At 41.5% G+C, this 26,669-nt stretch overlaps 2 protein-coding genes across 5 annotated transcripts; one reads left to right on the top strand and one right to left on the bottom strand.

Annotated features, from left to right (window-relative positions):
* Positions 1-295: 295 nt before the first annotated feature.
* grxcr1a (glutaredoxin and cysteine rich domain containing 1 a) lies at positions 296-6,204 on the top strand. Its single transcript, XM_048231904.1, has 4 exons — positions 296-703; positions 2,981-3,220; positions 3,303-3,368; positions 5,558-6,204. Exons 1-4 carry the CDS (start codon positions 296-298, stop codon positions 5,735-5,737), a joined length of 894 nt encoding a protein of 297 aa, XP_048087861.1. The 3' UTR covers positions 5,738-6,204.
* A 2,362-nt stretch (positions 6,205-8,566) lies between these two features.
* slc30a9 (solute carrier family 30 member 9) lies at positions 8,567-25,148 on the bottom strand. 4 transcript variants are annotated; one of them, XM_048231439.1, is made up of 21 exons: positions 25,025-25,145; positions 24,494-24,542; positions 23,875-24,036; positions 23,456-23,650; positions 23,310-23,333; positions 23,179-23,226; positions 22,868-22,967; positions 21,929-22,021; positions 21,707-21,789; positions 21,375-21,433; positions 19,749-19,816; positions 17,067-17,169; positions 16,854-16,909; positions 15,348-15,483; positions 15,198-15,237; positions 14,995-15,066; positions 14,725-14,832; positions 14,200-14,365; positions 13,468-13,597; positions 12,228-12,341; positions 8,567-10,857 (listed from the first exon to the last, which is right to left on the bottom strand). In XM_048231439.1, exons 3-21 carry the CDS (start codon positions 23,996-23,998, stop codon positions 10,813-10,815), a joined length of 1,764 nt encoding a protein of 587 aa, XP_048087396.1. In that variant the 5' UTR covers positions 23,999-24,036; positions 24,494-24,542; positions 25,025-25,145; the 3' UTR covers positions 8,567-10,812. The 4 variants fall into 4 exon arrangements, with proteins under 4 accessions (XP_048087396.1, XP_048087394.1, XP_048087398.1 ...); XM_048231437.1 differs by lacking the exon at positions 24,494-24,542 and having other exon boundaries at positions 25,025-25,148; XM_048231441.1 differs by lacking the exon at positions 24,494-24,542 and having other exon boundaries at positions 23,890-24,036; positions 25,025-25,148.
* Positions 25,149-26,669: the final 1,521 nt, after the last annotated feature.

The following is a 26,669-nucleotide window of genomic DNA, read 5'->3' as shown; positions in this document are numbered from 1 at the left end:
TGTGAAATGTTATGAATTATTCAAGAGGACTATCAGTTTCCTCTTGGTTGGCTTTCTCAGTAACCATGGTAGACGAGCATACATTATTAACCGCTTGGGTGACTGGCAGAAAGGCTTCTAGTTGCTCTTAGTCGTTCTCAGAACTGTGTTGCCTTCTAGAACACACACACGTTTCTGAAGGGGGGCATGGGGCTCTAAGAGAGAATGACATGTTCTGCCTAATTTGAGAGCGAGGGGTTAACAGCAAGGTACAGCAAGGCAAAGCTGGACCATGTAACTCGTCCTGTGTGTTCCAATGGAGGGCACGATGCTGACCGCGGGGGAGGAGAAGCCGCAGAAGCGGGTGAGGTTTCGGGTGGCGTCAGGCCACAGCGGCCGGGTCCTCAAAGAGATGTTCAAGGACGAGGGGCCCTCGGACTCACTCGACTCCGATTGCACCAGCAGCACGGACCTGGACCGGGCCAGCACCCCCTCGACCAGCGGTGAGGCCATGAACGGGCACCTGTTCGGCCACCTGGGCTCGGAGCTGGACGACAGCGAGAGTGAGCCAGACGACCTGCTCATGATCACTGGCGGGGCCAAGGATCGCACGTTCACCACCAAACGGGTCAACATCCTCAGTAAAAACGGGACCGTTCGGGGTGTTAAACACAAAGTCAGCGCTGGTCAAATGCTCTTTAATAACCTTACCAAAGTCAGCGGGGTAAGTTGCTGAACCACTCACTATCCTCAGAAACCACCCTTGTCAAATAGCTGAAATCTATATTCTACCTGGTTTGTCAACTTGCAATGTAAATCCGAACTGTCAGACTAACTCAAAACATTTGAGGAAACTAATTACCTTAACATTTATCATTTATTTACACAATCAAGTTAAACTAAAACGAATTTTGATTTGAGTACCAGTATGTAGATTTAAAGTGACTTAATACAATGAAGTCAATAATATCAGTTAATTTAAGTTAATTTGGCAATCATATCTTGTATTTCTCACAACTGCAGAACGGACAGCAGACAGTATATGAAATGCCATCAGCAGACATAGATGTACAACACAGTTGGACAATAAAGCCTAACCTGTGTAACATGTACAGGTATACTAATCAGTGCTACTTGACGAAGTAAACAATGTCACATAAAGACTTAGTCAAGTTTTGTCAGTGGACTTCTCCATAGTGGTTGCCCTGACCATACTCCATGTCCAACATTGCATCCGTATTTTAGAGCAGCCAACAGGCCTACTGTCAAATGCATACCCTGACAACTATATTTGATTATTTGTTATGCTTTTAGCAAAGGATCATAGGAGTAAATTCCTCAGAATGACTTACACTCTGAGTTGTGTTAAGTTAAATATTTTGTTTAGGTTGACGGTGAGTTTTCATATTATAACCCATGGTGAGAATAAACCATAAACCATGTCTAAAGACAACCTAAAGACACATTTCCCAAATTATATTGACATTTTAGTGTAACTAGCATTAGCAAAAACATATTAAAACTGTCGAAAACACCTATAATTAAGTGAGATGATTTTAATGTTGTTAAATCATTATTTCGATTTAGTTTGGCTGTTTGGGTTTACAATGTGCCTTAGCATAAGGTGAACGTTGGGGTATTCTTTTTCTCTCTAAGTCATCACCCAATCTCCAGAGACTCCAGGGAGAACAATATAGTAGGGGGGCATATCTGTCTCCATCTCCCTTCTCTTTGAGATTACAGCTTTTGTAGTGAACGATCTCTCCCTTTCATAATGGCTTGAGTTGGTGATTGGTTACAGGGATTGTCTCCTCCTTGCGCAGGCTCACCCAGGACAAATGAGCCTTTAAAGAGGACAAGGTCACTGTATAATTAAAGATTCATGATGCATTTCTTAAAGTGTCTCAGGCCTGATAATCAGGTTAATTAATTCTCATCGTGACTTCTACTTTCTAGTGACTCCGGTTCTGGTTCTCAGCGGTAAACTTGCGGAGCTGGTGGTTACCTGCTTTCTGTATGCCAGTTTGCTGCCAAATGAGTGAATATTCATTTGTATATTTGCTTGAAGTTCAGGAGATGGTTATGGTTATGGAATTTGGCAGACGCTTTTGTCCAAAGTGACATACAAACACAAAATAATATAATATTTAAATTTAACAAGGAACAATTTAAAATGTTGGTCAGACTACATAATTACAGAGCCCAGGAGGTGTCATTGCAATATATTTTTGTGTATCGAGAGAACGTGCGCTCATATTACTAAATTTAGTAAAATTTAGTAAAACGTGCACACGATTTAGTAAAACGTGCACATTTAGTGCACATATAGTGCGCACGTTTTACTAAATAGTGCACTCATTTTACTAAATTGTGCTCTCAATTTAGTAAAACGTGTGCACGATTTAGTAAATTATGCGCATGTTTTATTACATTGTGCGCTCAATTTACAACAATTAAAATGAGTGCACAATTTAGTAAAATGAGCCCACGCTTTTTGGATATATCCCAAAAATACCTTGCAACGACCCCTCTAGGGCTCTGTACATAATAAACAACAATATCAATTCAATAAATAGCCTAATGAATGTCCAAAGTTTCTGTGATATAACTGTGTGTATGGGTTTGTGTAGGCCTATAAATATATATAAATCAAATATACTCTACCGTATCTTTTCTCTTTACTCTGACTAAGAGTGTAGAAAAGAGAACCATTTTCATTGTGATGATTTAATTCAGTGCCTGTTGTGCTAAGATATTCTTTGGGCTTTATGTGCATTGTGTTCAGAGAGAGCTCTGCTGGAGGCGTGTAGTCCAATTTAAAAGCTGGCACTGTTACAAAGAATAACAATTACAAATGGTCATTTACAGGCAGTACCGCACACCCACAAGGAAGAAGTGCCCACTGGCCTTTCTTGTCTTACATCATCGTATTACTAAAAAATACATCCGGAATGGTCACTTGATCAAGAGATGAATTGTCTTTTCTGTGTCCATTGTTTAGCCTGACATGACAGTGGAATTTGGGCGGATTATCATCTACACCACCAGCTTCCGTGTTGTCAGGACAACCTTTGAGCGCTGTGAGCTTGTGCGGAAAATCTTCCAGAACCACAGGGTCAAATTCATGGACAAAAACATTGCTTTGGACAGTGACTATGGGAAAGAGCTGGAGGAGAGGTGTAAGCGTGTGGGAGAGCCACCATCCCTTCCTGTGGTCTTCATTGATGGACAATACCTCGGGGTACGTTGTCCAAATCTTTGATGTTTGATGGATTGAATTTGAATTCTCTCTGAACCTTTCTGGTTTCTTATCATTTTTTTAGGGGGCTGAGAAAATATTGGCCATGAATGAATCAGGGGAACTTCAGGATCTTCTGACTAAAATTGAGGTACAAACACATCACACACACTTTTTGCCAGTTTTCCATAAATGGATGGATTAGTATTAGATGGATGGAAGCCTAGTCTTAGACTAAAAGCTTTTATTCAATGAGATAATCACTGGATTTTTCTTTTAGTCTACAACTGGGCTTAATCCATGTACGGGAAACTGGCCCTAAATTAATCAAGTTTATGTTTATGTTTATTTCTCTAAAAGGAACAGTGTACATTAATTAACATGCTCATTTAAATTAGCCATGCAAATGTACCAGATGTAGCTGTTTTCATCTGCAGTCACTGGCAGGTTAAGGCTAAAAAAGAATAAGAGGAAACAGAGACAACTCACAAGCACCCAAAAGTACAGATGGTTAAAACAACACAAACATATCCTTATGCAAAAATAAAAGCATTTCGTATCAAATATATACAGATGCTACACAAAACACATATGTAGCACTCTTTGATGTAAATGCTTAGTGGTATCCTTGCGCCCATTGCATTTAATCATTAGCAGGCAGGAGACATTCAGCACATGTGGAGGTTTACTGTACATGTGAGGCCATGATCTTGGTTGGTACTGATGTGGTGGCACAATCTTCAGGTTTACATGTGAGGCCATGATCTTGGTTGGTACTGATGTGGTGGCACAATCTTAAGGGACACCACAAGCATCCTGAGCCACTGAGAGGGATGTTGTGATGACCCCATAATGCCAACTTCTCAGTGACCTCAGCGTAGTGCAAGAAAACAAATGACATCACTTTTGACGGGAGGCTAAATGACTCATATTGAACAATAACAAACAGTCACGCAATGTTGCATTGTGTCTGTATGTCAAACAAGCCTGCAGAATTCTTATGACTGTCACAAAAAAATGTTTAATTCTGATCCTGTTCTGGTCTACACAGGCTATAGGCTATACTCTATAGCAAAAGGGACAGTCAACATTTAGGTTCATTTAAAAAGGTACAAATATTCTGAATGACTCACTCAGTACAAGACACAGGGCAGACCACCTCCACCTCCATGAGAACACAGCCATTATCAAGTGGCATGTTGGATATATGAGAAGTTGCTTTGCTTGACGTTAATGTTTATAGTTCTTAGCAGACACTTTTCTCCAAAGTGACTTACAGTACAATGACATCAATAAACACTACATTAACATTACTATCAACAATTTAAAGTAAAGGCATATAGCCTTAAAAGAAAATATTGGTAACAGACTAAATCTCACAGAATAATAACAATATTCATAAACATACAAATCGCTGCTCTGTAAGGAGAATTAATTAGCTATACCAGGTAGACAGATTCATGTCATGCGACTCTTTTTGAAGATCCCAACACTATTGTTAGAACAAAAGTCTTGAAGAGCATTGAGTGAATCAGTCCACCAAAGAGGAATCACAGAAGAAGAGTCAGTGTTGTTGTTAGAGTTAGTGTTGTTAGAGTTAGTGTTGATGGCTTGATGTATCGTGGTGTCATGGGCCAGGTTCCTGGATATGGATAGAGCGCTGTCCTACACTAAAAGAGAACATCAATGAAGCATCTAACTGAAAAAGAGCTTTTAGTCTAGGACTAGGCTTAATCCATTTCCAGGAACCTGGCCCTATAAGTCTACTCTATGAAGTGGCCCAAGTTCACTTTATTTTGATGAAGGCTACTAAAATCTAACAAGAAAAACCAACCCTTGCAGAACTGCTGAGATAGATTTGACTTCACTTTGGGCATTTTTGCCGAGTTTTCATACCACCCAAATACATCTAGTGGAGAGTGTAAATAGCAGCCATGTCATATGAATTATAGATCAGTGAACTGTCATCAATTATGAATAGGCATCAATAAATGGCCATAAATAATAAAAGGCTCAGATATTGATTCTATAGTGCAGGAAATCTGCATGGATCATTTCAGACAGGAATGACTTTAACTGAAGGAACTGGAGATATCACAGATGGTGCAATCTCTTTGCATAGGCTAGTAGAGATGTTGTTATTTTTACCCTGTCAATGGAGTAACAACACACTTGGACAGTTCTTGGATGTGAGGTGTGAACTACTCAATTATAACATGCGCGGTGCCATAGTTCTCAATGCAGGTGCTAACAGTTGAGATGTTTTATTCATGACCTGCACACGAGCGATCAGTTAGTCACCCATGGGCGTCATGCCCGTGCACTCTGTCTCCTCCACAGCGGGTGCAGCACCCACACACGTGCCAGGCTTGCGGGGGCTTCGCCTTCGTCCCGTGCCCAATGTGCCATGGCAGCAAGATGTCCATCTTCCGCAACTGCTTCACAGACAACTTCAAGGCCCTCAAGTGCACGGCGTGCAACGAGAATGGACTGCAGCCCTGTTCAATCTGCTCACTCTGACTTCCTGCTGGTCTGACCTTCGCACAGACTTGGACGAACTAACTCGGAAGGAAGGGGCCAGGCTCAGTGGACAGAGGACATGTTTTTTTATTTTTGTGATGAGCCACCCATCTTTGTCTAGGCCTATTGGCATCCATTTTGTAATACATTTGAAGACACTAACTTTGAAATGTTGAGGCCAATTCTCTTTCTATTTTGCATTACAATTGGTAGTTGTGCCAACATTGTCAGTATGAGGTCTATACTGAAGCTTCCTGTGTAACAGCATGAAAGTTGTTTTATAAGCATTTGTCCTCAACTAAGTCAGATGATATGACTGTTAGTAAGAACAATGTCACCTTCATGAAATTCCTTAATGTCTTCTGCAGGCTCTTCCCATAGCCATTTGTATTCCTGCTGAATAGAATAATTCTATTGTGTGACCTTTATAGGCCCTTTTCATAGCAGACTTTCAATGTATAGCACTGTCGGAGCACTGTAGATTCAGTAGTGAACTTTCATTGCTTTATTTAAAGGTCTCTGTATTTTGGACAACTGACCATCAGGTTTTTGGAACTTAATTGCGTATACTGTGACCTGAGGACACAGCGATACAGCCAGCCGACTGGACGCTGACAGTGTTTCATAATTAATCAGCCACCCACAAACTTTTACTGTGGGTTTACATTGAATTATTCAGGCCATGGGATATGGGGTATAGGGATCACTCTGCTGTAGTAGCTACATAGCAGCCTCAGCTTCCCTTTTTACTGAAACATCTGAGACTTCAACAGAGGCAGCAACGGCAATCCACTGACACTTCAAACTGCATCAGAAAGCAGCCCAGCCTTTCAGGTTTACTTCAGTTTACTTTTTTTTTTTTTAAATTAACACCACTAAAAAGTGTTGTGTCAGGGTGTTTCCCTGAATACCATGCTTATGACAAGGAGATATTCCCAGCCTATATAGGCAAAGGGAGTTATCCTTTTCAACAGGAAATTAACCCTTAAGCAGGAGCACCCAGTGCTGAGGGGGAACATGCCCAACCAGATCAGGAGAAAGGTGGAATGATGAGCACAGAGAGGGAAAGACTAGTGACAGCTAAAGAAAGAGACAGAGTAGAGGAGGAAAACGCAGAAGTAGATGACAGGGTAGGTTTTTACAAAAAAAATGAGTTCAAATTTCCAACTGTGAAAATATTTTATTTAGATGCACAGGTTAAGTCAATGGTTGTGAGTGTTAATGCATAATTCCGAGAAATATGATAGTAAGCAATTGGAACCATGTTGGGAGACATCTTGAGGGTGAAGAGGAGCTCTGCGCTATCATAGCCCTGTACAATGCTGCTTGATCTGGATTCCACAAGGCAGCATTGTAAAGAGGCTAAAAGCAGAGAGCAGTGTTCAAGGCGGTAATATTTATGTCTTAGCTACCCTTTCAGTCTTCCTAAAGAAAGGCCATCGGCAATATTCACACTCAAGTCGACGACGCCTATAAGTAACCATAACAGGTAAACTAAACCACAGTAGGCTACAATAACAAAAAACTGTTCGATAGATACGCTAAATAAAAATCTTTTGTGATGGACAGTGTCAGTCAAATGACAGTCAATAGCGCCCCCACTGGACAGCTAAATAGAGAGAGAGAGAGAGAGAGAGAGAGAGACGAGAAATTGGGAGATGGGGAGAGGGAGGGGAAAAAATACACACCGTAGTCATGTTCACACGAATATCAGGTGTCAACGTTAGTCTGATATATTATGTGTAAACACATGGATATCTATTACTTTTATATTCTGAAATAAAAACAAAATTATCTGACAGAAGGTCAATTAACTATTTGATGGGCTGCAGCATCACCTCCATAAATGTTAGGCGCTACCAATTATCCTACCATTACAAAAAAAAAAAAAAAATATATATATATATATATATATATTAGACCATCAGTTGGCTGATGCATTCCAAGACCCAAGTCAAATTAATTAGATCGGTCAAGATATTGTATAAGATAGCTGTTCAAGAATCAAAAGGAAAATGAAAAATTGTGTGGGCAGATAAATCTCCCCACGAGAAATCCTAGATATTTCTACCGAACATTCTGTCCTACAATTAGGCTACAGAACAAAACGCAATGGTGTAAAATCTGACAGCCTAGGATTGTAGTCCCCTGGATCACCTATCTTCACTCTTCCTAAGCCATACTGAAACGCACACTGACCATCATTTGGTGAAGGGTTCCCCGATACATTTCTGGCATCTATGGATGATTCCTTCCCGTTTTACTGAACATCGAGTAATCCCTTTGGGGTCGATCCGATGGAACCTCAAAAACAGCTCATCGCCGTTTTAAGATATCTTACCTTCATTATTCCGCCGCAGAATTTGTGTTTGCCAAATGTCAAAAGCAGGCTCTTCGTTTATAATACGAAACGCACAGCACCCCATTTGTTAGTCAAACGGGGGATTTTGAAATTCTAGGTTAGACTATTTTTTTATTGAAAGCAATATGAGCCAATCCAAATGGAAGTCAGCTCTATTGATGACTTCGCTGACCAATGGAGGCCAATCTTTTTTTGCAGGCGGTCCTGAGGATGTTTTTTTTTTTCCACCGAGAACGGCTGATTTCGCCATTGGAAAGTGACATGTAGGCTATATTTACATATTTATGCGCTATGAGAAAGACCATTGCCGACGAGTCCATTTGGGTCTACGCATATATTCATTGGATTTATTCCAAAATGCACATCCATAATGAACGTCACTGGATAAGAGGCTCGTTGCCTTTCAGTTTAAATAAACAAGATGTCATCACACAAAAGACATGGAGAAAAGCTCGAATGCAGTTTAATAAATTAATTGCAATTTATTCAATCATTTTCTGCAACAGTTACACTGATCAAACCAAGAGAAATCTTTGACAATGTTGATAAACATCTTTAAAAATATATGTACTATAGTTTATGACCTCCTTGAACAAAACAATATCAGCCCACCACTAAGGCAGGAAGGGTTTGCATCCTTCAGTTCAGGATGTCCACACACACCCAAACCTATCTGCTCACAATCATGTTTAATTTCTACCTCACTGCAGACCGAGGGCCTATACGAGTTACTTGTAAGTTTGGGTTTTATACAAAAAACGAGAGTGGATGCATATTTCACTGTCACAGAGCGGGTTTGTTGCGTTACATGGTTATTATAGCCTACAATGGGTTTTACCAAGCATGTCTATTTTGAATTCACAGACCATATAATGATCAATACACAGAATGCAGCGAAGGTGTACACTGCCCTAGTATACAGTGATTTATTATTTTTTTTTTTCCAACGTTTTGCTTGTTTGTTACTGAATATGAGGTCTGATATTCAACATGAGAGATAGGACTTAGACCTTGAAGCTTACAAAACCCAGCAGAAATTTACAACGGGCCATAGAAACACTTATTTTGGTGCCAGGCAGGAGTTTAAACGTTCGAACAGCAGGAACCCTACCCTTCACAGCAATCAGCAGCCGCCTCTTAACACTCTCCATGAAGACATTGCCATTAAAACCGACAGATGAATGCTGACAAATAACTTAATCTACACCAAAGCACCACTGTTAGCGAGTACAGGAAGTCTTAAATAGTAAAAGGTAGCTTAATAAGAAATGACTGACTGTAGTGAATGGACCCTGTGAAATGGTTAAATCTATGGAGATATTAATGTCAGGCATACATGAGGTCACTTAGTAAAATCTAGATGAAGGTTCAGCAGTCAGAGAACTTCTCCATTCAATTACAATTTCGTAACAACTGAACAGTAATCTGTGTTAATGAAGGGTACCGCAATATTAAGTTACAAACACAACCTCCTATATGAATTCTAATTTCTTTTTTTTCTCCGTTGTAATCTTTGGATTTTTACGTTTTGTGTACATGAAGATATTTGGCTGTGGCTGACATCACTAATACTGCAAGATTCACTTGGAAGTCTTGAAGAATGCCATGCACAGAGTTAACAACATTTTAAGTGCTTTTTATAAGAGCTGTTACTTTTCTCTTTTCCAGCAAATACACACAGTGAAACCTAAACAATGAACATTTAAAATCCTTTTTTAAAAGGAAAATATTAATATTACCCTAGTCCTTGGTTTTAACTACATCACTACTGCTGTAATTATTGGTGATTACTGTAGTCCCAACCTTTCTTCACAAATATTTTTTTCTGTCAAAACCCATTCATTATGACACAGAATGAGGTTTATGATCTCCTATATGTTTCCTAATGTTTTTTTTATTTTTTTAAGAGAGCAATGATGATGCTCCACATACATTAGTTGCTTATTTCATATCTCGTTCTGCTACAGCAAAGCTCATCACATTCATACACTGTATCGGAGCAGAGACCCCTAGTGAACAGAGATGAGGTCAGCGAGAGTCTGCGGCAGAAAGTGATCTGGCTATTTGTGTTTGTTTGTTTGTTTGTTTGTTTGTTTCAAGTTCTTCCGAGTCTGAGGACATGATTCCAGTGTGGACCTGCCTGATTCACATTAACGGCCAAACCAGAACCTAAACTGGAACTCAACTGCATTCGCAGATCTTTCTCTGCAGCAGACTGGCAGGTGGAATCTAGTATCCAACACCGTGGAATATACTCAAGTATGTCTCCACAACCACATGCTGACCCCCCACCACACACACCGCCACACACAGCATGTGCGCAAGGCGCACACACGCACGCACGCACACACACACACACGTACCCTAGACACAAGAGGTGGTCTGAGGATGCACATTCAGATTTTGGGATGATTGTCCCGTGACCATTGCTTGACTATGGAAGAGGAAATAATAGAGGAAAACAAAAATAAAACTAAATTAAAAGAAACCTTCTCCTGAAGCTTGTCACTAGAACTTAGGGAATATGTTGAATAATACAGCACAGTAAGACTTCATCAGATGAGGTGGTTGGAGGGGGTGGGGTGGGGAGAAAGCACATGCTTTTAGTCCTCATCTCCCGCTGATTCCTTCACTCTTGCCTTTCTCTCTCTCTCTTCTTCCTTCTCTCTTTCTGGTTTACTATACGGCGTTCTCCTCCTGCCAAAAGTAAGAGTTATAGGATCTCCAAATCCACGTGCCGCACCTCTGGGTTCCGTTGCTGTGGGGTGAACAAGGGCAATGTCAGTAAAAAGGAACACCACTGGCACCTAAACAGCTCATATTCCCTGACATGGCTGCCATAATCAGATGATTAAAACTGCCTCATGACATTGATATAAGCTAATAACTGAGGGCAACTACTACTACAACTACAAGTACACTTCCAAATACACACTAATGGTCTGGCTGTGTGTGTGTGTGTGTGTGTGTGTTAAACAAACTTAACTACAAACATCACAACACAAATGGAAGTGTAGACAACATTTTGAAACCATTAGGTGTATAGCCAAAAATAAAATATACTGACTGTGGTTGGTATTATATTCTGGGTGGGACACTTTTGTCAAACTAAAATTTCAACCTCTCTTAACCAGCAATCGGTAACCTCACATGCATCCTAGCTCGCCAAATTACTTTGCCAAACTTGCCATTTGACCATTCAAAGAGGACTCCTATGATAGCTAAATCTGTCCGACAGTAGAAATGGCACTCCTGCCTTCAATATTTATATAAAAAAAAAAAAAAAACACACCACACAAACACACACATGCAAACAAATAAGTAACATCATTCTGTTGAAGTGTACAATAAAGTTGTATAAAAAGTTTCCATTTCAACAGGTTCAATAAAGCCACAAATCTTAGACACCATTTACAGTCTTTAAGTTCTCAAGCCTGCGATGTATGAGCACCAGAGCACTGGAGAGAACACATCAACCCTTTAATCACACAGAGTTCAGTCTGACGCAGAAAAACATGGACCATTTCCCCCTCTTCTTTTTCCTCCATATTACATGGTGGCGTGAGAGCCTCTGTTAAATCTCAAAAAATTGTTAAACAAATTTTTGTTAAACAAAAATTGCTCTGACATTTTACCACAGAAAAAAAGTGCAATTTGAATGGGTGTGCGTTGCTGAGTGTATGGGTGTGTGCGTTTCTGAGTGTGTGTGTGTGTGTGTCTGTGACTGAGTGAGTGAGTGAGTGTGATTGAGTAAATGAGAAAGTGAGTGAGAAGAGAGCGCGAGTGTGTGAGTTTGTGAGGGCGAGTGTGAGTGTGTGTATAAGTTTGTGAAAGCGAGCATGAGTGTGTGTGTGTGTGTGTAAGTGTGAGTGTGTGAGAGTTTGTGAGAGCGAGTGTGAGAGTTTGTGAAAGCGAGTGTGAGTGTGTGGGGTAGAGTTTGTGAGAGTGAGTGTGTGTCTGTGTGTGTGTGTGTGTGAGAGAGACTTTGTCAGAGTGAGTGTGAGTGTGTGTGTTTGCAAGTTTGTGAGAGCGAGTGTGAGTGTGTGTGTGTGTGTGAGAGCGAGTGTGAGTGTATGTGTGTGAGAGTTTGTCAGAGCGAGTGAGTGTGTGGGGTGTGCGAGCCTCCACCTTAAGCTCCTTCTCCAGGCGGTCCACTTCAGCTCCGAGTGTGTCGATGATATTCTCCCCATGCTTTAGCATGAAGTTTTCCAGCTCCTCTGGGGTCTTCACCTGCTGAATATCCTACACACACACACACACACACACACACACACACACACACACACACACACACACACACACACAGACACACACACAGACACACACACACACACACACACACACACACACACACACAGTCAAATTCAAACACCAAGAGCACATTCTGTGAGAGCATATTGTATGATGCAAAAGAGAAAATGGGGTCTTTTTGTCAACTTTTTGTAACTCAGTGCTAAGCTAATCACTAAGCTCAATCCACTGAGAGCCAGAGACAAGCAGATGAAACATCCGTTGAATTGAATGTGAATAAAGGGAAAAATAAAAAAAACTAATGACCACAGCAAATGGCTGTCATTTTAGTAAGAAGTATGCCAGCTTAGAACATGTAATGATCCAGTATAAAGTATTTGGATCAGCAGTGATCCAAAATATGTGTGAATATATAGACGGTAGTCATTCAGTTTATTTCTTCTAATGAAATATCAAATGTTCTGATTAACTACATGTGAAAGCCCTCCATTAACTATGAGACCAAGCAAGGGTGATTCTGATCCAGTGCTGCTTTACGAGCCTGTTGGCTCCATGATAAAGACACCACAATCTGAGTATTAGGTGTGTGTGCGTGTGTGTGTGTGTGTGTGTACATTTGTGCACTGCAGTAGCATGCGGTGAGTTTCTGTTTTAGGCAAGCAAAACTGATGACAACCATGTTGATGAAATCCAGTCGACTTCAAGCACTGGGTTTTTTAACGTTAAATCCCAGTTAAATGCAAGATGAACTAGATGAAAATATTGACCTATAGCAGCCAATAAGCCAGTTGATGCTAGGCCAGTTAGGTTGGCAGTTTCGCTGGTCGGAAAAAAGTGAATCTCTAACATTACCGTATTAATCCAGATTTCATTTGAACATCAGAGTGGGGGCACTAAATATTTGAGCTTGGATGTGACCTTAACCAAACCAAATAGTGAATCTCAAACAGAACACTCCATGCTTCAGGAGCTTCAGCCAACAAAACACCAACACATGACTAAACAGTACGATCTCTCTCAAGACTCTTTTTTTATTTCCCCATAGGGATCAAAAGTATCTATCTATCTATCTATCTATCTATCTATCTATCTATGGCCTATTTGTCTACTTCCTTACATTTAGGATCTGGTCGATGTCCTGCTTCTCCAGGTAGGAGCGCGTCACCACCCGCCCGTCAAAGTCCACCTCCGCTTTGAAGCGCACTTTGCTTAGGCCTATGTCTGTGGCCTTCACGTCGTGAATCGCCCTGTAAACGTAGCCGTGAGGAAAAAAAAGGAACAGAGAGAGAAAAAAATGGATCTTAAATGACGGTTTAGTCTCATTTACGTATTGCTAGGACACGTGTACAAAGTGTACGACTAGAAGACTTTTTTTTTTTCTAACCGTTTTCTAACACATCCTCTGAATTTGAAATTCTGGGGGCTATAGCAAAGTCCCTTTAGGCAAGTCCCTCCACTCGGCAGCCATTTTGCTTTTTGGGCACTCATCGGGCATCCTATTCGGCAGAAATGCACGTGCGCAAGGCTTCACGACACCAACCTTGCTCCAGCGGCGAGTTCACAACACATGATTGGCACGATGTCTTCACATCACACCACATGATTGGCACATGTCGACGTTTTGCCGAGGAAGGGGTGGGATATGTGTAGACAACGGCGTTACAAACTAACCCCATTAATTTCTATGGAGGATTTTTTGAGTGCTGTGTCTCCTCATTAGAAAGTCTCTGGCTACAGTACTTCACTATTTCAAAATCCGGATTTTGAAGTGTGGATTTGATTGGATTTCACTGTGTGTTTCCCTGAGCACAAAACACAGGCTTACTGGAGCACACGCTGTGGGACTGACCTTACTGCAGGGTCATTTTCTAAGAACTCCGTGAGCTTTTGCACATGCTCAGCCTGGATGGAGCGTCCCAGCAGGGCCTCTGTGTTGGTGTAGATGAGGAAGGCCGATACAGCGCCCAGCAAGGTGCCCACACCGAGAGAGCCCAGACTGTCGTAGTACGGATTACCTGAGGTAGGGAGCAACGCAGAGAACATTTCTAATATCTATAGCCATGGTAACAATCTGGTCATCAGTGCCGCAAGCCTTAAAGAGGAAAAATGTATTTCATGTTCAGTATGTACAGGATTAGTACTTTGCCTATAGCACCCTCTGCTGGTAAAAATACTGGCTGACAGGTGAAAATACTACTGGTTCAACCAACAATATAATAAACCATAGACATTTGTTCCATTGTTCACAGATCCAGTGTAACCTTTTAAGAATGAGAATATCTAGCTGCAAACAGCTCATTAACAAGTCATTAACACAAACACTTCTTTCTGACATACGTTTTGCACGCAATGAAAACCCATTTCGATTTTCTACCTGTGAGGGAGGTCAGACCCATGCATCCAGCAGCCATGATCACTCCAATTACAGCGGCCGCATCCTCTAATAAGACCACGTTAGTGCTGGGGTCACGGCTCTGCATCACTGAAGAAAACAAAAACAAAAACATAAATATTTCAGTAACCGCACACATACAAATTTCCCTTCTATACTTTTTTACTGCTAATGTGACAAGTTCGATCAAAGACTTGATTGATTTGCCTACATGACGACAAATGTGCTCTAACGAGAAACACCGACACCCACCGTACTCATAGAAGGAGACCTCCTGCTGCTGTGCACTCTTTTTGATCTCGTTGATGGCAACCAGGAGCGTCGCTAGGGGGGCAAAAAGATAGCAAAAAGATGCAATTACTCTGCCACACTGCTCCACATGAAAGAATAAATATCACTGGCAAAAAAATGCACGGCTCAGAAAAAAAAAAAAAGAGCATTATTCGTCAACCTACCTCCTTCAGAAACAAGGGATCCTGCCAAAATGCAGTACGCCTAGGGGAACAAGAGAAAGATTAGGCATTTGCCAGCAATAACATTTGTGCTCTTAACCCATAGCAGGAGGCCCAGCAGCATGATATCGAGTGTGGCATATGGCGTCTTACCCAAAGGAGGGACTCAATTGGCTGCGGATGCAGGAGGCCCATGATGCCGTGGTACCAGGACAGGCCTGCGCCCATCATGAAAATGCCCACGCCGCTGATAAGGGAGGCGATGTAGCGCATGTTGGAGAACCCATACCTGCGTGTGTGTGTGTGTTGGGGTGGGGTGGGGGTATGAGAAACACAAGAACAGTGGAACTTGAGCTCAGCATGATTTACACAACAAAGATTCAGATGCACTTGTTCAATCAAACAGTAGCATCAGACTGCAGGATTTTAAAGCTGTGTCAGGGATCAGACATTGCAAAGCACTGCAAGCAGAGATGACTCTAATTGGTCTTCATAAATACATGTAAACACAACTGAGTAAATTAGAATTCGATTCAAATCAAAGGTGAAATGAAACTTGGTGTCAGCACAACCTTGTTCTGAATAACTACTTCTGAGGAGCTGGGATGCAGAGTTCCTATCATGCAGACTCAGCTGATCCACCACTACCAGATCTGCTGCATAATAATGTGTCTGATCAGCTAATTTACTCTATCAGGGTTCCCAAACTAAGTCAAGTGTAAAATTCCATGACTTTTCCCTGACAAGAAAATCTAGTTTTCCATGACCTATAATGAGAAGATCTCTGAGCAGCCGCATTGTGTTCAAGAATCTTTGACTTTTTTTAGAGCGGAATATGAATAAATGGGTATTGAAGAAGCAATGTTGGGCTAACCATCACCACTCACACATGCAGTAAAGCTAATAACCAGATATACACCAATTCTGTGTGGAAATACATTTGTATTAATGTGTTTTGGCAAGTATATTCTAAACTGCCACAACAAAATTCCCTGATATTCCATGACTTTGCCCCAGATATTATTAAATTCCCTGATTATCCATGTCTGGAATCTTAGACTAGACAAACTCTTTTTCCAGAAATTCCATGATTTTCCAGAAATTCCATGACCCGTGGGAACCCTGCTCTATACAGTCTAAGAAAACCATAACCATCCTCGATCATCCACACGCCAACTGGTGTGTGTGTGTGTGTGTGTGTGTGTGTGTGTGTGTGTGTGTGTGTGTGTGTGTGCCACGGCTCTTACGGGTGGACAGCATCGGGATTCCTCACAGACTGACTGATGCCAATGGCTAAGAGGGCCTGTGTAAGGATGACAGAATGAGTGGAGAGAAAATAAAGGGTGTGAGGGAGAGCAGTTCACATGGTTAATGGAGACACTATGGAGACTATGACTGACAGCTTCCTTTCTTTTGTATTAAGCAAACACATTAGTGCTAAGGGTGTGGGCAGGACTGACCTGATTTGCTGTGTCGGCCAATGAGTGAATGGCTTCGGAGAACATGCTGGCTGACCCAGTGTACACCCAAGCAAGCAGCTTGAAGACAAAGTTCAGTCCATTTCTGTGGTGAAAAGAGAGAGAGAGGGTGTGTGTGTGTGTGTGTGTGTGTGTGTGTGTGTGTGTGTGTGTGTGTGTGTGTGTGTGCCACGGCTCTTACGGGTGGACAGCATCGGGATTCCTCACAGACTGACTGATGCCAATGGCTAAGAGGGCCTGTGTAAGGATGACAGAATGAGTGGAGAGAAAATAAAGGGTGTGAGGGAGAGCAGTTCACATGGTTAATGGAGACACTATGGAGACTATGACTGACAGCTTCCTTTCTTTTGTATTAAGCAAACACATTAGTGCTAAGGGTGTGGGCAGGACTGACCTGATTTGCTGTGTCGGCCAATGAGTGAATGGCTTCGGAGAACATGCTGGCTGACCCAGTGTACACCCAAGCAAGCAGCTTGAAGACAAAGTTCAGTCCATTTCTGTGGTGAAAAGAGAGAGAGAGAGGGAAAAAGAAAGAAAGAAAGAAAAAAAGATTGAATGAACAGCAAAGCACACCCCACGCAGGTTTTATCATCAAACATTATACATTTTAAAATTGAGATCCAAGGACTCTGCACAGTGAGGTGACACATCAACCAGTCTGAAGTTTGGCTAAAACAGAGGTCAACAAATTTACGTAATGGGCGCCTGTCCACCACTGCTAACAAGTGTATCAAGAGAAAATTTACATCAAGAGGAAAGTATCTTGGTAACCGTTTGACACCAGGAAAAACACATTCATACGTGTGTGTGTGTGTGTGTGTGTGTGTGTGTGTGTGTGTGTTTCCCATCGACACACACTGGAAAATAGAATCTATTCTGGTCACCCAGTGACTCAGAAGAATGTGGATTTTCTATGTAATAAGCCGCATGCTCAGGGAATGAAGGGAACACAACAGAACATTCTGGCAGGTAATGAGAGATTCCAGAGGTCACAATGAAAGGTGAGGCCCATTATCCGTGGCCACGGTAACCATAGGAGAGCTGTGGTTTTAACAGCGGGCCATCATCAGTGCAAGCATGTGACCCCCGAGGTCATGTCATGGGTAAGACACGGAGGAAGATCATCAAGAAAAGAGACTAATATCTGTACTAATGTAAGCAATATTTCTACACCGGCATCATGCGTTTTGATCAACTGTTTCTGTTTCTACTGTACTCATCGGTGGTAATATGGCATGATTCAGCATATGGGGGATGTTGCGGCCACTTCTGGTTTGAGACAACTCTGTGAGAACAAACACATTGACAAGTGATGTGATTCAAGAATGGCACCATTTAGTCAGGTCATTTTTCCATTAGACACCTGGTAGTTTTGTAGGGGCACTCACTCACTCAGTCCAATTGTTGTCAACTTCAGACCGTAACCCTTTGCCATTTAATCTACTGTAGCTCATCAGAATGGTTATATGACATCTTCAATGAACAAATAGAACCATATGGTTTTGACAATAACATTCATCTACCGTAGTATTCTACATGAGAGCATGCAGAATGGATTAGTCCTCTGGGCTCTGTGCACTAGCCTACTTGAAGTCGGCAAACCAGTTTCCTGTTCGTTGCCATGGCTGTCAACAAGCACCTGAAGTGTGGAGTGCTTTAGTTGTACCAAAACGTAAGAAATACAATGTACGGGAGTCTTAATGTTCTGGGCGGCTCTAATGAGCGCTGCTGTGAGCCACTGCTCGTCTTCCAAGTCGTTATAAAAAGCGATTTTAGCCTCCATCTTTTCCCTAAAAATGCTAGCCTACGTGCAGTGGCTGCACAAAATAAGGTGAGCACGTGTTTTGGAACAACTGAAGCTCTCCTCTTCAGGTGCTTGTTGACAGCCATGTCAACGAACAGGAAACTGGTTTGTCGACTTAGTAGGCTAGTGCTATAGGTGCTATGAGAATATCATGTACTATAAGCTACTACACTGCTCCAACACCAGAGGCTAAACATACAGAGGTGCTGTAGTATGTCTTAAGGTCTGGACTGTGCTAGAATGAACTGTCTGTGTCTGTGTTTTAACTTCCTGTGGTCCATTAGGAGCCAAGTGTGAATGGACAGGGTGTGGATGACAGACTGTCCCTCATGTGACCGCACACACATCACATGCCCACTAAACTCAATCACTTTAATCTAATAGCCAGCAGGCCCCCACCGACCATAACGCCCCATGCTGCCACACACACCGGCTGAGTTAACTTCAAAACTGTACACGCAGCGCAGAACCCATACTGTACAGGCAGAACACAAACACGCAGAACACACATGCGCAGAACACACTGTACAGGCAGAACACAATGTACAGGCAGAACACATACTGTACAGGCAGAACACATACATGCAAAACACATACACGCAGAACACATACACAACACATTGTGGGAAGCCGTGGCCCACTGGTTAGCACTCTGGACAACCGGAGGGTTGGCGGTTTGAGCCCCGACCAGTGGGCCGCGGCTGAAGTGCCCTTGAGCAAGGCACCTAACCCCTCACTGCTCCCCGAGCGCCGCCGTTGTAGCAGGCAGCTCACTGCGACGGGATTAGTGTGTGCTTCACCTCACTGTGTGCTGTTTGTGTTTCACTAATTCACCGATTGGGTTTAATGCAGAGACCAAATTTCCCTCACGGGATCAAAAAGTATATATAATATATATATATATATACATACATACATACACTTACAGTATACACGCAGAACACATACACGCAGAACCCGTACAGACAGAACCCGTACACCAGACACACACTTTGAGGTGTGGGTCTGGTTCATACTTTATAACGAACCAACCAAACTCTAACTTGGCAAACCAAGACATCCAACAGAAAAGCATTTAAATCTCATTTGATCAATCAGGCTCTAGTTTGGCCAAGCGATACACCATTAAGAATAGTAGACCACCTGAAGAGCAGTTGGTGTGGTAACACTTTCACATTAAAACAAACTGTACACTTAGTTAGGTATGTGTATGTTCATATTGCAAATACATGCTAGAAAACAGAATCTAGTTATTGTAAATTAGAGACTTACATGCATATAGCTACCATAACCACCTTCCCTGGCCCTTGTAGAAATGTGGCTCTCTTGCCTGATCGAGGCTAGCAGAAAAACAAAACAATTTCAGACCAATACCATGTGCACAAAGAAAACATCAATGCATGCTAATTTTAGTCATGGCCCTGTTCAAATATACATTATGCAACATCATGATGGACTTTTTGTTTACTGTATGTCAAACAAACCGGTCAAGGGAAACACCATGGGTGTGTCTACTGGCCCACTTGTGTGGCTTATGATGATAATGATGTTTATGTCACTCTTTTGACCACACCATATCCTGCTCTGTAATCAGACATGGGGGACTCGAGTCACATGACTTGACTCGAGTCACATTTTTTAAGACTTGCTTGATCAGCATGTATAAAAGACTCGACTTGACTTTGACTTGCTATTCATGACTTGAGACTTGACTTAGACTTGAGACAAATGACTTGACTTTTTATTTTTTTCATAGATATTAACGAGTTAACTTTACGATTTTAGAAAATTTGCTTAGGTGCTGTTGCATGCGTCACGCGAGCGAACCTGTCATTGTGCCAAGTGACGCGACGCGACAGACCAACAGCAAGTGCCAGATCAAGTGAGACAGACTGAGGTAGGCTAACTTGCAAATATGGAAGGCTCCACGTTTATACCAAAACATAATAATGTTTGGCTTCACAGATGATTTATCTGACAAGTCAAAGAAGAAATGAACAGCAAGTGTGCAAAATAGCGACATAACCACCACCACGTTGATTTTCATCCGAAGTTAGTCGTGTTAGAAACCTAACGTCAAATTTGAGGCATGTTAAGAGTTGGCTTTGAATCTATTATGCTTTTTAGTTAACGCCCTATTAGGTTAAAATGTGTAAAATAGCAAAGTGAAACATTTTCTTGTCTAAGTTTAATCTTGATATATAGCGAAAATGTTGCCAGTGTAACCTAAAGTAAGCGCTATTATATAATAGGTCTACTTGAAATACATTTATTTTTATTTGTATACATTTCATCTTATTCTATAAACCGTTCAGATGTAGGCTATGTGGCTTGAATGAATGCAATGTCTATTTGTTTGTTACAAATAAAACTCCAGCAGTTCATAACTAGCCTATTGTAGCTTATTTTAAAATGAAAACAAGTCAAAGTATGCTTTATTGTAACATGGGTAAATCATCATAAATTTCAATGATTTGGCTATGACTTGACTTGACTTGCTTGACCCAAGCTATGACTTGACTTGCTTGACCCAAGCTATGACTTGACTTGACTTGCTTGACTGTCACAAAAAATGACTTGGACTTGCTTGAGTATTGAAGGTTAAGACTTGAGACTTGCTTGTGACTTGCACATGTGTGACTTACTCCCACCTCTGTCTGTAATATACTGTAGACTGTCTTAACGCAGAACTCTCTATTCAGAAGGAAAAACCATACAGTGTGCTTTGTATTCAAATATACTAAAATAACTATTGGGTAATATGCAATGACAGGATAATTTCATGAAGATGCTGTAATTTCATAACAATTAATGTCCTTGAGTATCTCACAAATTATGATTCACCTCTACATGGAAGGTCATCAGCAGCATGCTAGTTCATACCAGTCCCAGGCCTACCTTAGTGTTGCCCCAGAAGTCCTTATACTCCTTTAATAGCTGCTGATTTCTGAAGATATCTGGAACAAAGATGGTCACAAAATGAGCAATAAAACACCCAATGACATCGGTCAGCTATTTACATTGAGCTGATGGCTTCTAATCCGGAGTCTTGGGGTAAGGTCCATTGTTTAGATTCTGCGTGGTTACCGTGCCCCATACACCACATGTAGATAATAATTAATGGGCTGGAGTGGAGGAGCACTAAATTGAAAGGGTATGTGAGATCATTTGGGGGGGAGTCTGTTAAAGCCGGGCTGAGGATAGAAAAGTGAGGTAGTTCAGGTGCATACTCTCTTGGTACTCTTGTTCAATTTCTTTTCGCAGATTTCGCTCTCGGGCAAGAGCCTCAGGACTGCCCCACACATCCAGAGCTCTGACAGAAAAGACACAAAGAATTCGTCAAAGATTAGGACATTCAAACATATATTCTGTGTGCATGCAATTTATGAGATAATGGTGAGGCAAATCAGTGTAATTGTAATTTATTGAATGCGTATAAATAAAGTACATACTTTGCCTCCACATCTGAGCGCAGAAAGACTGTAAAAGCCTCTGTGTCATCGTGTGGACTCCGGCGACGGATTTTCCGTAGCTGTTCCAGGTCACTAGAGAAGAACAAGAGGTCACAGTCTTGAATTCACAACCAGACACAACAAGAGCAACCGTCTAGTCAGGACACAGTGCAGAGAATTTCTACTTTAAGAACTTAATCGCTTCTCCTCTCTTTCTATCGCAGATGCAGAATATAATATGTACGCTGTCCATCACAATTACACATCAAACTTCAATCAACATACAAACATAACAGAAGAAAATTAAACTCTACTCAAAAGGACAAAGAGCTTTCCCAGTTTTGAACTGCTCCTCTACACTTCATGAGATTTGCTTCTGAGGTTACACTGCCATTCCAGTAACATAACAAAACAAACTACATTAACAAAAAAAACAAAACATAACACACCACCGCCGCATTACATGGCTGGAAAAACACATATTTACAGTCAGGGTTCCCACTCTAAGTCAAATATAAAATCCAATGACTTTTCCCTGACAAAAAAAACCCCAATTTCCATGACTTACTATATAATACACCGACCAATGATTTCAGAGTAGCCGCGTAGCGTTTAAGAAACTTGTACTTTTTTAGAGTAAATAAATGGGCATTAAATAAACAAAGTAGGGCTACTCAAGCAAGCGATAAAGCTAATAACCAGATATATACCAGTTCTGCGTGGACATATTTGTATTATGTATTTTGGCAAGTACAGTACATTTTAAACTGCTACAAGAAAATTCCCTGATATTCCACGATTTTCCCTGACTTTCCATGTCTGGAATAGACGTTTCAAAATTCCATGACATTACAGAAATTCCATGACCCGTGGGAACCCTGTCCAGGTCCAAATACACATATGAATCATGATGGCCTCCGTTAGATATTCTGTATGTACCTGGGCTTCAGACAGAACTCATTCATGGCTCTGACGGCGGTGATGAAGTTGTTCTGGGTGTACTTAGTCCCATACTCTCTCTTCTTCAGGACGGCTCGGACTGAGGGCACACATCACAGTGACAACACAGAATCACTTTTTTTTTTATTTTTCTTTATTTTTTTTAAAAAGCTTTTAGTTTAGTCCTTATTCATGTATGGGAAACTGGGCCATAGTGTCAACGGGTCAAATAATCATTCCCATCTACTTACACAGGCATATGCACATCCACAAATAAACACTACAGGAATACAGCATGATCTCTGAGTTACCTTTTACTTGGATAGCCTCTGTTTTGGTCAGTCCTTGGAGTTTAGCATCTGAAAAGATGAATGGGTTACAGCTTGTGTTTCTCAACAAGGTGAACAGTGAGTGACACAGGGGATAAATAACCAAAACTTACCGGCGCCATCTTTTGAAGACGTGCCTGAGGAGAACATAAACATGCTTAGGCACATGCTGTCTTTTGCTTGTGATATGTAGCAATGATAGAAGATAGATAGATACTTTATTGATCCCCAGGGGAAATTCTAGAAGGAAATGCATTACCTTCAGGAGACGGCTGAGCTCCTGCTGCTGCCAATACCTTCTCTGCTGTGACAGGGGGGTCAGTTGACACAGGAGGCCCGTCTTTACCGCTGCCCGTCGTTGAATAGTACTGGACTTGCGCCCAGGCAAATGGTGACACTCGACAGTCAGGAAAGCTGAGCCACACATTTTGTACCTTGGTACCATTTTGCCAACCTGAACAGAGAACAGCAATTTGGTTTTGGTCTGAATTACCCAAATAGGTTATAACAGACAAAATATGCAAGTCAAGGGCAAGCACAATCCATCATTAGTTATAATAATAACAATAACAAAGAACAGACAAATAAGAATGAACAAGACACGATGATGCATAGTAATGTACTATGTACTGGTTATTGTACTAATGTACTGGTTATTATGAAAATAAGGCAACATACCCAAATATTGCTCACCATAACAAGGGCGGGCCAGTCTAGGGGGCCATTGTGTAAGGGGGGCTCGTTGATGCAGGTAAACCCTGCAGAAGACTTGCCATGGTCTGTGGGCTAAGCCGGGGAACATCCTCGCTCTGGCAAGGCTCGGGAAAACGTTGGAACCTGCTGTGTAAGCACAGGACAGGAGCGAAAATGTCTTAGCGTTGAATTAGTTACAGAGTTAATGTCCATACATTTGACATCTAGACGTCAACCTAACAAACAAACTGAAACAATAGAACCACGAACTATCCAGCGACAAACCAGGCAACAATTCTATGAGAAGCGACATTGAAAGCATCGTGCACGTCATGCCTGCATGTCATGTGCACATCCTTAACAGGAATTCTTCTAGATACGATAGCCATGCTAAGCTAATGTCTTTCATTCGGATAGGCTGGCTATGTCAATGGGCCCTCCACTTTTATCCACACACAAGCCGTTTGAGGTCATAGCGTCAGTGGGGCCACGTTGGTGTTGAAATGTCCCATTTGATGTGTGCAATTTATGACAATAGACTTTCGTTATCCAAAAGCTAGGTGGTTAGTTAGCTAACAAAGTTTTGAGCAATGTAGAGACTTACTTAGCAAACTGTAATGTCATCCATATCTAGCTTACAGGAAATGATTGGACTGAAATAACAAGACACACATTACGAAAGCCAAAGCATTATTAATAACGTTGGTCAGCAATTTTGCCTGGGTGGCTGGCATACGCCACTGCGAGCTCTGAGACTCACTGAACTTTTGAGTGATAGCTAGCTAATGTAACGTTACACTGGTGCTTCAAGACATCTCTTAATAGTTGCCGTTAACGTTAGTAAACGCTAATTTAGTCGTACAGGGGTTCTTACAATCAAACTATCGCCATAGCAAGTGTAGGATACCTAAATGATTTAGGTTGTTAATACTGGAGTCTAGACGTTAGCTGACAATCAAGAGTAAAATAATCAGGTTACCGGCTAAGGCTATTGACGTTAGCCAAGTTAGCAAGCTTGACAGCTAGCTGGCTCAAACTCCTAGAATGAATACATTTACATGAATCTCTACATTCATATATAACTGTTAGACATGTACGTGTAAATATAAACAACCACCCGGTACAACAGTCTTACCTTTTTGTGTTGATTTTTATTCTGCATATCTCAGTCCATTTCTACTTTTTGACTACCTTGCTATCTGCTAACTAGCTAACCACTGCAGCACTCAGCATCAGCCATACAAAAACATTGAAGGTATAACAACAAAAGTCTCGCGAGAAAATGTCCACTCCAGGGTGTGTTCAAGTACGCGAGGGTTGCGCCGTTCTGTGCGGTCCTATGGGTCCAGTGTCCATTTGAGATGCTGTCCGTTCTGCTTGTGCAAACTCTGGTGTTCATAAACAGTCGTGGATCTGTAGGCCTACATGAAAACAAAACAAAGTGTCTCGGAACGAGCCATATTATCACAGCCACAGGTGAGTTGATTGCAGATGAGCTCAAATGTCAACAACCAGTGTAGGTTGGTCTATCAGGGGCCTGCAGGAGATATTTTAAAAGTGAAGGGCCTAGAAATCTAGACGCACCCTAGCGACAGCAAATTACATAATGTGGGTCTGGCTCGTCAGGCTAGAGGGGGACCACATTGTGAGCAAAAACCCAGATAGTGAAATCAGTGCTTCCAGATATCTGACCACCACTTCTGACCCACTGTCGACCATCATAATATTTGAAACTTGTAGGGTTCCCACGGTCATGCAAAATCTGGAAAAGTCATGGAATTGTAAAATCCCATTTTTCAGGCCTGGAGAAATCATGGATTTGAGTAAATTCATTGAAAGTTTTGGAAAAGTCATGAAATTTAATTTAATCATACCAATAGGAAGGAGATGGCGTACATGTCAATACTTTCTTCAACTGTATGGCAGTTTAGATAATAGCAGTTAATATGCTGTTACCTCATTTATTTTGTAGTTCACAGTGTGTCAGGTCGACATTGTTCTGTTGCTCAGTGAGACAATGAATATGCCACTTATTCAGTGTGTTCTAATGTTCATGCATTATTTGTACATATTCGTATTGTAATGACATATTTACTTTCACAGTATTTAATCAGTAAATAGCTTTACTGAATTTTGACCTGGTGCTGCTTGGCGAAAATAAAACCATGCAGATTGGATTTTGAATGTAATTGCTTACAGCTTCCACAAGGAGGCAGAGAAACATTACTGTGGATACAAGTGTATCTGAGCAAACAGGAATTGGGATAATATAGGAATACTGTCCTGGGGCATATTATCCATAACCTAAAGAAGCAGCTGACACCCCCATTAGTGTTTAATTATGAATAGACTTTGTATTTCCGTCCAGTTTTCTTCAATTTAGCGTTTCTGAGAACCAAAAGGGGAACAGGATGTGTTCGGGCCCACATCTTGGAAAGTACCCTCTGGGGCAAAACAAGTTTTCTACAATTGTGGAATGTGTGCGCTGATAAAACTATACCCCCTCTTCCTTCCTCTTCCTTACTTTCTTGGCCTAAACTCTATCCATCACTTCACCCTCCCATACGGCCCCCCACCTCCTCCACCCCCCTTTACCCTCGCTCCATTTCTCATTCTGTTTATCCCCCTTTCTCACGTTGCATCAGCTCCCCCTATCTGTGCTGCATTCTCTCGTTTGTAATTTGTAACTTCCTTCTCTGTACTTCCCTTTTTTTCTACAGGGTACCTCTCTCTCTCTCTTTCTCTCTGTCTCTGTCTCTCTCTCTCTCTCTCTCTCTCTC

Source organism: Alosa alosa, chromosome 21 (assembly GCF_017589495.1).
Source record: "Alosa alosa isolate M-15738 ecotype Scorff River chromosome 21, AALO_Geno_1.1, whole genome shotgun sequence".
NCBI classification, from domain to species: domain Eukaryota; kingdom Metazoa; phylum Chordata; class Actinopteri; order Clupeiformes; family Clupeidae; genus Alosa; species Alosa alosa.
Note: the sequence above shows the minus strand (reverse complement) of the source record. Positions and strands in the feature narration are given on the sequence as shown.